At 36.2% G+C, this 12,142-nt stretch overlaps 1 protein-coding gene across 2 annotated transcripts in view; it reads right to left on the bottom strand.

Moving 5' to 3' along the window:
- Positions 1 to 597: 597 nt before the first annotated feature.
- SMC4 (structural maintenance of chromosomes 4) overlaps positions 598 to 12,142 on the bottom strand; it is a 39,105-nt gene continuing 27,560 nt past the window's right edge. For both annotated transcript variants that reach the window (XM_038583752.1, XM_038583753.1), the window contains 9 exons: positions 11,207 to 11,359; positions 9,526 to 9,652; positions 5,628 to 5,817; positions 4,573 to 4,717; positions 3,741 to 3,914; positions 3,116 to 3,298; positions 2,716 to 2,948; positions 1,647 to 1,830; positions 598 to 1,185 (listed from right to left, as the gene is read on the bottom strand). In XM_038583752.1, the coding sequence (XP_038439680.1) occupies positions 1,033 to 1,185; positions 1,647 to 1,830; positions 2,716 to 2,948; positions 3,116 to 3,298; positions 3,741 to 3,914; positions 4,573 to 4,717; positions 5,628 to 5,817; positions 9,526 to 9,652; positions 11,207 to 11,359 (1,542 nt within the window). In that variant the 3' untranslated portion in view covers positions 598 to 1,032. The remainder of the gene's footprint in view (positions 1,186 to 1,646; positions 1,831 to 2,715; positions 2,949 to 3,115; positions 3,299 to 3,740; positions 3,915 to 4,572; positions 4,718 to 5,627; positions 5,818 to 9,525; positions 9,653 to 11,206; positions 11,360 to 12,142) is intronic.

Below are 12,142 nucleotides of genomic sequence, written 5' to 3'. Positions count from 1 at the left end.
CCATCTTTATTGGATCTTTTTGGTACTTAAACAATGGCCGCTGAATATTGAACCAGTAACTTTTAGCTTTAATTCCTTAGGATCAATATCTAGAAATCAAATAGCTAAGGCAAAGACCTGATACCATACCCGAACTCATCTTGAAAACCAAGTGGTTGGGCAACCCTGGTGGCTCAGCGATTTAGTGCCGCCTTTGGCCCAGGGCGTGATCCTGGAGACCCAAGATCGAGTCCCACGTCAGGCTCCCTGCATGGAGCCTGCCCCTCTCTGCCTGTGTCTCTGTGCCTCTCTTTCTCTCATGAATAAATAAAATCTTAAAAAAAAAAAAAAGAAAAAGAAAACCAAGTGGTTGCCAAGTTCCAGTAACACTGTTAACATTGAGCTGATGCAGTGCAGAAGAGAAAAACCCTCCGTCTTAGTTTGTAGGGGGGACATACTTATTTCTTCTTATGATGCAATGACAGTAGGTATTATTCCTTTTTAACCAACGAGTATCTTATAGTCATTCATTTTCACATCATCTCAGTTTTCTGGCCCTCAAAAAAAAGTTCCCAGTGTTGGGTAATAAATACAATGACTGAACTACTAAAACAAACAGGACTTCTTAAGAATTTATTCAATAGTAGTTGGCAGGCTTTTCAAGATCCATGATGGTATGCTGCGACAACATGATCTAGCTTAGAACTTTACTGTTCATGAATTAACACACTTCTTTTAACTCTGCTGGTAACAACCTGGAACTAAGGACAAATCACCTGACCCTCCCAGGCATCTTATAAAATGCTGCTGCTCCACAGCCTGCTGCTTATAAAATTGTCAGATTCGTACAGTCTCCTAGAAGCGGGTATATAGAATATTTTATTAGACTTTGTTTTTCCTAATAGCATAAAATAGAAACCAGTTAATTACATGATCCAGTTTAGGAATATATATTTTACATAATTTATAATCCTTTACAAATAGAAAATCTCAATAATACAATATGCTGAATTTATACTGATCCAATTTGAAGAATCTGGAGTATAAACAAATTCAACAAAGTCCTTTAGATGCAATTTGTTTTGGATTTACTGCAACACTTTTTGTTATATTGTATGTCTTGTATATTCCAATAAGTCTGTCTGAAATCTCAAACATATTATTTCGAAGAGAAATTATTATGAACTGGGCATTTTTTGTTTGTTCCTAAGGAGAAAGAAAAAATAGGTTAGAAGTATTATCAAGTAAACACCTAAACTTATCTGAAATGTTTTTTTCTGGGCAATAAATTCAACATTACTTTGATAATTAACATGAACAGGAATGATGGCATGGGTATAATTCATGACACAGTATTTGAGTCTGAGAGGAATTTGGGTAATTTTGGAAGAAGCAGAGTGGCCTAGACGTCTTCTAGTGGAAAAAAGATCTAAGCAGGAGACTAGAGATTCTAGTTGTGTTTCTGCTACTAATTTATACCATCGATTTATACTTTACATGTCCAAATTGGGAATATTTATTTCAAATAAAGGACTTGAGTCTCTGATACATAGGACATGGCATTAGAGTATAGGGGGAAAGCTCAAAAGTCAGTCAACAAATTCCATGTGTATCGTTAGGGGAACCTATAAAATTCTCAGAATGAAAACCTCTAAATGATTACTTACATATATATAAAATGCAACAATGGACACATTTTTAAAATCAAGGGCTGCATCGATCTCATCCATGAAGTACAGAGGAGTGGGTTTGTAGTGGTGAAGAGCAAATACTAAAGCCAATGAACTAAGTGTTTTCTCTCCTCCTGAAAGATTGAAGATCTTCTTCCAACTTTTCTTAGGTGGTCGAACACTGTATTAAGAAAATCTCTTATTAGTCAAATTACTTGAAAAACTAAAGATTTCATGATTTGTTTTCTGTAACTGGCTACTATTTTTCTTGGAGTTCTAATTTGCTTTCACAAATCTAAACTTCTTTGGGGTTACTTTATAAAAATCTTGGGATCCCTGGTGGCGCAGCGGTTTGGCGCCTGCCTTTGGCCCAGGGCGCGATCCTGGAGACCCGGGATCGAATCCCACATCGGGCTCCGGGTGCATGGAGCCTGCTTCTCCCTCTGCCTGTGTCTCTGCCTCTCTCTCTCTCACTGTGTGCCTATCATAAATAAATTAAAAAAAATTAAAAAAAAAAAAATCTTACTGGAGAGTCAAAACACAGCACACCTGCCAAAATTTTAAGATTTAAACAGCAAGCCAGTAAACACTTCTTGCTGTTCTCCATTTCCAGTGCATTTTTTGGCTTTGCAATTTTAAAGTCCTGATGTTAAATTGAAATGGCTCAAAAATTTAAAAAGATGAACTACACAAATATTGCATAAAACATTTACTGCTTGCCCAGAATTTATGCTGTAAACTGCCAGTATGTAGATAAATTACTATTTACCATCAAATAAACTATAAATCTAATCTTCACCTCTCATTCTTTTTTTTTTTTTTAAAGATTTTATTTATTCCTAGAGACAGAGACACAGGCAGAGGGAGAAGCAGGCTCCACGCAGAGAGCCCGATATGGGACTCTATCCAGGGTCTCCAGGATCACGCCCTGGACTGCAGGCGGTGCCAAACCGCTGCGCCACCGGGGCTGCCCTTCACCTCTCACTCTTAAAGAAATACTGAGCGTCTGGAGAATATGTAGAGATCTAGAACAAGAAGATCCAAAACTCAGTACATAATTACAAACCTGAACATGATTCCTTCAGAGAAAGGATCCAAGCTGTCTACAAGTTCCAGTTCAGCATCACCTCCCAGAGTTAGCATTTGGTAGTTTTCCTTTAGTTTATTTGTTATTATATAAAAACCTGCCATGAATTCATTAAGCCTTTGTTTCCGAAGATCTTCATATGCCTGTCTAAAATGATCTCTTTCACAAGTAATTTTGTCCAGTTCTGCTACTCGCTGTAAGTATAATTCTTCCTATGAAAAGATTGAGAAAAATATCTATTCATTTACTCATTTAAGAGTTAACACTGCTCGCTTATTTATTTATTTACACTAATTTAAAATTAAAAAAAAATAAAGCTCACAACTTAGGCTAAGGACTAAAAAAGAAATAGATTAAATTATTAACAGTTTATTCATACCTTCTTTTTATACTCTGCAATGGCACCAAGGTTTGGTTTCATTTCATGACACTGGGCTTCTAAAAGTGCAATTTGATTTGTTATAGAATCTGGATTTTTGATTGCTTCAAGATCCTCTGGGCTTAGGACTGCAATCTCTTCAAGAGGATTATTTTCTATGGGATGCAGGGATATTTTTCCAATCTAAAAGTTCAATTCAGATGAGTGTTAGGGAAGGCACAGAACTATATAATTCATGATTTAAAAAAATCCATTCACAATATGACAAATTACTTATCTACTAAATATATACTAAGGAACTGTGGCTAATTTCTCTAGCAATTATTTTTCAAAGGACATCAAGAAAAATAGTTGTGGTGTTCCAAAGTGTTCATATAGACTTTTGTTAAAATCTCTGAATCAGCTCTGCGGTGAAAATTTGACTAATGGAACCATTACCCAGATTTTTCTGTATATAACAATTACTATATATTGTTCATTATATCCCCTATATACCTGAGAAATGATTATCTCTTGAAATTAAGAACCACAACCTCTCAAAAATAAAAAATAGAAATAAGAAACATAACTCTTTTTCATAAGGGGTATTTTAAAATGACATTTAACTAAATGGTAACAATCTTACCTCTTTTTGCCAATATTTTATCTTAGAATTATGTTCAGCAATGTGACCATCTATTTGTTCAAGTTTCAACTTAATACTAAGTGCATCTTTTTGAAGAGCATGTTCATTTTCTTGAATTATTTTTAATTCTTGAAGTAGATTACGATGTTCTTTCTGGATCTCTGGTAAGGACTCCTAAAAACCAAGAAGAACTACTACAGATATGATCTTCCCACATGGAAAGAACAGGTATACTTACATTACAGAGATGAAGTAAATGCTCAGTCCCTTTGCCCCTTACATTTTAAGTCTATTTACAGAAAAGTTACAGTACTCTTTTTTATTTTTAAAAAGATTTTATTTATTCATGAGAGGCAAGAGAGGCAGAAACACAGGCAGAAGGAGAAGCAGGTTCCATGCAGGGAGCTCAACGTGGGACTCAATCCCGGGTCTCCAGGATCAGGCCCTGGGCTGAAGACAGATGCTCAACCTCTGAGCCACCCGGGCTGCCCCCAGTACTCATATTTTCATTGTACAAATGTTACTTATAGAAGTTTTTTTTTTTAATATGATTTTTTTTAAAATTTTTATTTATTTATGATAGTCACAGAGAGAGGCAGAGACAGGCAGAGGGAGAAGCAGGCTCCATGCACCGGGAGCCCGACATGGGATTCGATCCCGGGTCTCCAGGATCGCGCCCTGGGCCAAAGGTGGGCACCAAACCACTGTGCCACCCAGGGATCCCTTATAGAAGTTTTGAGCTAATGAGTGCTTACTATGCAAGGTATAAATGCCATATATCCAACTCTTTAAATTACTTCAAAAACCATTCGCACCCATCTCCAAGTCTTACCTCTGCGGCAGTTGTATTCTGATAGACCTCTGCTGCTTTGTCCTCAACACTTTTTAGTTCTGCTGTTAAATCCTTTACTTCTTTCTCAGTGTCTTTTATTTCTTCCTCTGTGCGGAAGACTGAGTCTTGAGCTTTTTTAAGATTTCTAAACAAGCAAAATGATATATTAAACATGTAACATGTGATTTGTTATTCTTATGAAAACAACAAAAAAAGCAGATTTTACTATCACAGATTTTTAAGATTTATGATTAAACTGCCCTTGGAATCGTTTTTATGTTATACATAAATTGCAGATTCTTAAATTTCTCAACCCATGAAGTTATACCTCAAGTTATATTATAAATAATACCTCCCAGTTAGGGCAACATGTTTCCCATGGTAACAACTTTGGGAAGGGAACAATAACTATTTTTTCCCTTAATGAAGTTACTTTTACTTTGACCTGTGTGTTTAAGTAAACTTCTGCTCCTAACAAACAAATGGCTTATTAGTGCTTTATATACCTGAGCCAGACACTAGAGTAACTTAGATTAATTCTCAGTCTAATTTTAAGATAAGACAGTTGTTCAGTTTTAACATTTTGTATACATATTTAGCTTTAATGATCTAGAAATGCCAATATTCTAAAAGTTAATTTAAAAACAAGACCTATGAATGGTTAAGAACTTTTCTGAGTTGGGACAATAGAATAATCCAATTAACTAAAAAGTAGGTTACCAAGGCAATTTTACTAAGAGGTTTCATTCTTACTTATTTGCCTAAGATCTAGATCTATTTAAATTAATAACCATTTACTCTAAGCCAGAGAAACAAAATGGATTTTTATGTGCACACAACTACACTTTACCAAGGCACATCTGTTTACCACTTAAAACACACACAAATGATCATCATAAATATTTATAGGTTTCCCTTTAGTTAAGTCCTATTAGATAAAAACATGTCGGACAGGCTTAATAAGTAACAGCAAAAATGTTTAAAGGACATTAAATTTAAATATAAACCCCTTTTCCAACATGGAGGCAGGAAGAAAAGAGGTTAGGATACCACACCTGTCAGCAGTCTTGATTGCTACTTGGGCTTTAGTAATAGCAGAAGCACATTCATCTAATTGCTTATTTATTTTATCAAGTTTGTCTTGTTGGGCCTTCAGTTTATGGTTATTGATTTCTACGATGGTATTGTGTAATCTTTTAACCTCAGCTTCTACTTTACCAGCTCTCTCAGCCACATTGTCATATTCTGAAATAAAAAAAGAATTCATGTTTCTAGGTTCACACATATCACTTGTTACATGTAAATTTCTTTAGTCATATAACTTAACCTGATGCACACAAAAGAAATTTTCACATTTGGGTGAGTGTATTTAAAAACACCACCCTACGTCAAACAAACGGTATTATAACCACACATTGTTAAATTCTCTGATTTAGCCACAGCATAATCCACTGATTTCTAAATGGCTTCATGCCCTTAGGCTTTTTTCAAAAATCTTTGCAACTTTTTCTTAGGTACTTCTTTGACTATTGGTCTCATAATGATTTTTACCCTCAGACTATATGCCTATTAACTTGCCTGTGGTAATAAAATACTGTCATCATTATTTCGCTAGCCTAACAGTTCTAACTCACATGTTGTAACCAAGTGGGGGAGACAGGATGAAGTGGCACCTTCCTCTGTGGCACAGAAAACTAAGTTACATTTCCCAGATTTACTCATTTCTAGGATTCAGACAGAATTTGGGGCCATTCAATGGAAAGAATTCACATAATTTGAAAGGCATACATGATGAATTGGACGTATTTCTACTGACAAGCAGAGAAATTTGCATTTTCTTGGTGGCATTAGAAATTCTGTGATCCAGTCAAAAGCTTTGTGAACATTGACAGGCAGGAACACAAACTTGGTGTGAGTTACAGTAGGTGCAATGTGCTGCTTCTGTCGATAGCTATGATGTCATCTTCCCAATTTGAGAGGACTTTCCAGAGTGGTTTAAGAGGCAGGATAGATCCTTTGATGGTTTTGTAGACTAGCTAGAATAGCGTGCATTGGGTGGGGGGAGTGGTGTGGGGCTGCAGAGAAGAGAGAGAATCTCAAGCAGGTTCCATGCCCACCTTAGAGCCTGATACAGGGCTCAATCTCATTATTCCGAGATCATGACCTGAGCCAAAATCTAGAGTTAGATGCTTAATCAACTGAGCCACCTAGGCGCCCATCATATATGAATTCTAATCATTATACAATATAGGAAGAATGAATGGTGGCAAAAAGGTGAAGAGTTCAAGCTATTAAGAATACATAATGTCTAGAAAAGGTAAACAAACACTGAGCTAACTTACGGAAGAGTCCCACAAAGCTGCTATAGGAGGTATATGGCCATCTGACAGAAGAGAAGGGGAGATTTACTGAGAACATGATTGGATGAAGACTTAAGGCGACTGCTTACCCTCCACTCTCTTCTCTGTCAGGTAGGTTGGAATTAAATAAATCTCCACATCTTATGATTTATCATTTCTATGTTTTTGTTTCTCCAATATCAGAGAATTCTTTCAGCCCATCTTTCTTCTTTAACAGAGAAAGAAAGCAAGCACAGAGTGGGGGAGGGGCAGAGGGAGAGGCAGAGGGAGAATCTTAAGTAGGCTCCTTGCACAGCGGGAAGCTTGATTTAATGACCCCAGGATCATGACATGAGCCAAAATCAAGAGTTAGATGCTTAACTGACTAAGCTACTCAGGGGCCCCTCAGACCACTTATTGAATTTAATTCCAACTCCTTTTTTTTACGTTTCTGAAATCACTTGGCTCCTCAAACAAAACAAAAAAGTCTTTTTTTTGGGTCTTCTATATCCCTCTTTTATGCCAAGGACATTAAATATATACTTTTAAAAGTTCTATAGTGCCAACACTAGTAATCCCCCATGCCCCCAATACTCTGTTGAATGAATGGTCTTGCTTATAGTTGCCATATTAAGTCAAATTCCATTAGGTTGCCTGTGTGCTCTGCTCACTTATTACAGAGCACCAGTTACTATGGGGGCTGGCACAACTTACACTGGGGGATGGAACAAAAATGCCCCTGGAAAGGTTCCAACTTTTAGAACATTTTTCTTTTTTAAAATTATCTACCATGCATTTCTTTTTTAATATCTATAGTAGCAGGTCTATTTAGTAGGAGGAAAAAAAAACCCTATGGCATATATAATCTATAATTTTGAAGTCATTGTTCTATAACCACCTTGCCCACCCTTTATTCTCTATACATTTTTAAAATTTTAAATTAATGTCAAGTATTCTATTTTAAAGATATGCTTGCAGAAATGGGTCCTTTATAAAAGCTACATACATACATACATACATACACACACACATATACAGGGCTCCTAATAAAGTCTTCAAACAAGAATGAAATACAGATTCCTGCAGTCTCTATAAAATTGTTGCTATAAAGGACACATTTTTGGCCTCTCAACCGACAATTGGGTACAATGAAAACAATTCCGCAAAACACTGGTTATGTGTGAGGAAAAAAGTGTGAGTTAAGTCAATATGTAAGAACAAATCTAGATCCAAAATAAATGAAAGGAAAAAAAAAATCCTGTCAATGATGCCACTTCCCCATACAGCACTCACTCTCCAGTGGCTATTTCTCATGGAGACCTGGCTTATAAGGCTCTACAAGCCACTCTGGCTTCCTAGTGTTCCTACACTCCCAGCATACTACTACCTCAGGGCCTTTATACTTACTCTTCTATGATCTTAGAATGCTCTTTTCCCAAGTATCTAATGGTTAGCACTCATATTTCTGTTGGGTCTTTGCTCAAGTAGCCACTGTGTCTGATTCCCTAATTCTCTGGTCTATTAACCCTTGTTTTATAATCACTTAGCACCACCCAATATAAAATGTAATATATTTGTTTAGCTCCCTTATCTGAAGTTTGAGGTCCTTAAACAGATGAACTTCATTTTGTTCAATGCTCAATGACCAGTCCCTAAAAAAAACCTGGCCATGGCCAGTAGTAGCTGCTATCTGAAAGAATGTCTTTTTTTTTTTTTTTTAAAGATTTATTTATTTATCTGAGAGAGAGAGAGAGAGAGGGAACACACAAGCCAGTGGGGAGAAGCAGAGGGACTCCCCACTGAACAGGGACTCCCCACTGAACAGGGAGCCTGATGTGGGGCTTGACAATGGGATCATGACCTAAGCCAAAGGTAGATGCTTAACCAACTGTGCCACCCAGGGGCCCCTGAGTTCTTAATAATAAAAATTCAGACAAAAATAAAGTTAATGTGGGTACTGGTGAATATTCAATGTACATAGTGGACGTGTCTACTTAACAGCTTTTTACCTCTTTTTGGAGCATTTGGATAATTACAAGATCACCCCAATTAGTTTTTTTATTGGACCATCAGTATTTACCCTCCTCACAAACAGAACCGTAACAGGAGTCTTTTTTTTTTTAAAGATTTTATTTATTCATGAGAGACATGGAGAGGCAGAGACATAGGCAGAGGGAGAAGCAGGCTTCCTGCAGGGAGCCCAATGTGGGACTTGATCCCAGGACTCTGGGATCACGCCCTGAGCCAAATGCAGATGCACAACCAGTGAGCCACCCAGGTGCCCCAACAGGGGTCTTTCTTAAGGATGTTATAAAAGGCTAACTGTGTTTGCTGGATTCACTAGCTAAAATACCATCAGCCAGGAAGGGGTCAGTCATTTTAACCCCGTTATTCCTTCCTCCTCCTCCAAGAAGATGCACATCTATGTTTGATTGCAGCTAATATGCAAAGAGAAGCAGGGCTGCTCAAGTATGTGATTAGTGGATTTCAATTTCAAAGCCAATCTAGCTATAAGTCTATGAATTCCCTTTCTTGCTTTATAATATTGGTGGAGCACTTACATAAACATTAAAACTTATTTTTAACATGAATAAGCATGTATCCTTAAACATACCTGTTTTGAAAACACTAACATTTTCTTCTAGTAATTTCTGCTTTTTTTTGTCAGGGGCTGTAGCAAGTACATTAGCTTCAAGTTCCTTAACTTGGATGTTCAAATATTCTTCTTGCTCTGATAAACGCTATAGAAATGTTTTAACATTACAGGTCAATATTTTAACTTACTAACAATAACATTTGCCTTAAACACTTTGAATGAAAAAAAAGAAACCTTAAAATCTTTAATATAAAACATGAAAAATGGCCAACACACACATGAAATTTGTAATTCATCACAAAGACAGGTTAAAATGCTGGTTTTTTTGTGCAGATCAGCAAACTTACAATTCACTAATGATTACACCTAGTGTTCAGACTTGGAAAAATTATTACTTGCATTTGCCACTAAAAGTAAATGAATCAGACCAATCTTTTTGAGGACAATTAGGCATTATCCAATAATGCCTCAAACACTGTACACACAATGGGTAATAACCACAATTTTATGAATCTAACCTTATGAATCTAACCAAGGAAATAATTGGATGAGTTATAAAGATATACCTAAGAAGGATATGTTGTTTAAAGACAGAATTTAAGTAATCCCTACACTCAACCTGGCACTTGAACTCACAACCTTGACAAGGATCAAAAGTCCCATGCTCCACTGACTGAGCCGGCCAGATGCACCTAACAAGAATATTTTAAACACAGCAATATTCATAATGTGGAAAAGCATTTATCAAATTGTGATATGAAGAAAATGCTTAAATGCAGCTGCAAAGTAAATTTATGTTGGTCTGGAAAGAATACTAAGAAAGGTTTAGTATGACTCATTAAAAACCTATGCATAGGGCAGCCCTGCTGGCGCTGCGGTTTGGCGCCGCCTGCAGCCCGGTGTGTGATCCTGGAGACCCGGGATCGAGTCCCACATCAGGCTTCCTGTATGGAGCCTGCTTTCCCCTCTGCCTATGTCTCTACCTCTCTGTGTCTCTCATGAATAAAAAAATAAATAAATAAGCAAATCTTAAAAAAAAACCAAAACAAAACCTATGCATAAATTCGTATCTACCAAAAACACACAAAGACTAGGTATTTATATTAAAAATTTGAAGGATATACATAAAAATTAAGGGTAGTAATCTGCAAATTGTTTTTTTTTCTTTTTTAAAGAATTTATTTATTTATTTGAGAGAGAAACAGAGAGAGAGAGAGAGAGAGAGAGAGAGGGAGGCAGACACATAGGCAGAGGGAGCAGTAGGCTCCATGCAGGGTTTCTGACATGAGACTTGATCCCAAGTCTCCAGGATCAAGCCCTGGGCTGAAGGCGGGGCTAAACTGCTGAGCTACCCGGGCTGCCTCTGTGGTTTTTTTTTTTTTAAATAGTAGGTATGTACTGCCTTTTCCTAATTAGGAAGCATTCTACTTTGAAAAGAGAATGAAAATAAAGGGTCACATAGATATTAAGAGAAGACTCCATGGGGTATAAATGGGAAAGAATAGTTGTAGCTGGAGCAAAATTCATTCAACAAAGCATTTATCCGTTAGTATTCAGGGAAATGAAATCAAGACACATGATTTCCACCTAGAGAACCATTCCTCTTCCTTATATTCTAAAACTGTAAGCAAACAACAAAATGCTTCTGCCAAATGCTACTGAATTCCAAAAGTTTTAGTTAATACTGACAAAAGGGTACCTGGATGCTTGCAGTAAACTTTTCCAACGTATTCCTCATTTCTCGTTCATTATGCCTTAACTTAACTACTGCTTCTTCCAGTTGTACTTTCTGTTCCTGGATTTGCAGTGCTTTTTGAGAGTCTCTCTGCAACTGTGATTCCATTCTATTTACCTATAAAGAATACCAGTGAAATAAATTTACGCCAACAGTCATTTCAGATAAATAGCCAAATCAACTTAAGAATGAAAAAAAAAAAACCCCAAACTTCTAATTTTAAAGACTAGAATAAAACCAAAAACCCAGTTCCCATTCCTAACCCTAAAGCTTGAGATGGTCAAACTAATTTCTGCATCACAGAATCAAATCGTAAGACAATTTTAAGTGCTGTATTCATCTATTACGGCATAAGAATTTAAGTGGAAGGACAGCAACTATTTCAAAATATGAAAAACAAGCAAAACAAACAAAAAAACAACAAAAAACCCACCCAGCAAACCAAAAAACCACAAGGTACACCTCTTTGGAAAAAGTTCAGTATCCAGGACATTGAAGTATGTATTTTTAAGGATTAAAAAAGTATAGTGTTCTGATGGGGTGACTGAACATAGAAGTTTTCTCTAGACATTTTGACATTCTCATAGACTTGTGGTCAGGCAAAATATTTTCAAATAAAATTTGGAAATAGGCATCAGAAGTCTTTGCTATACTTAAACTATTTTGAAATAGAAAAAAGTTTTGCATTGGAACAATAATTGTATGTGAAAAAACATTAAATGTCAAATAGTGGATAAATTATGAAATATCCATATGATCCAAATATATTACTAGAAAGATACATATGTTGAGCATATACTTTCTAATTAACATGTTTTATTTTTAGAACTTCAAAGGGTTTTATATTTAAAAAAAAATCCCATAGCTTATGTCATTTATACAAAACCCAATCTGTTAATT

This window comes from Canis lupus, chromosome 34, assembly GCF_011100685.1.
Source record: "Canis lupus familiaris isolate Mischka breed German Shepherd chromosome 34, alternate assembly UU_Cfam_GSD_1.0, whole genome shotgun sequence".
Classification (NCBI taxonomy): Eukaryota; Metazoa; Chordata; class Mammalia; order Carnivora; family Canidae; genus Canis; species Canis lupus.
Note: the sequence above shows the minus strand (reverse complement) of the source record. Positions and strands in the feature narration are given on the sequence as shown.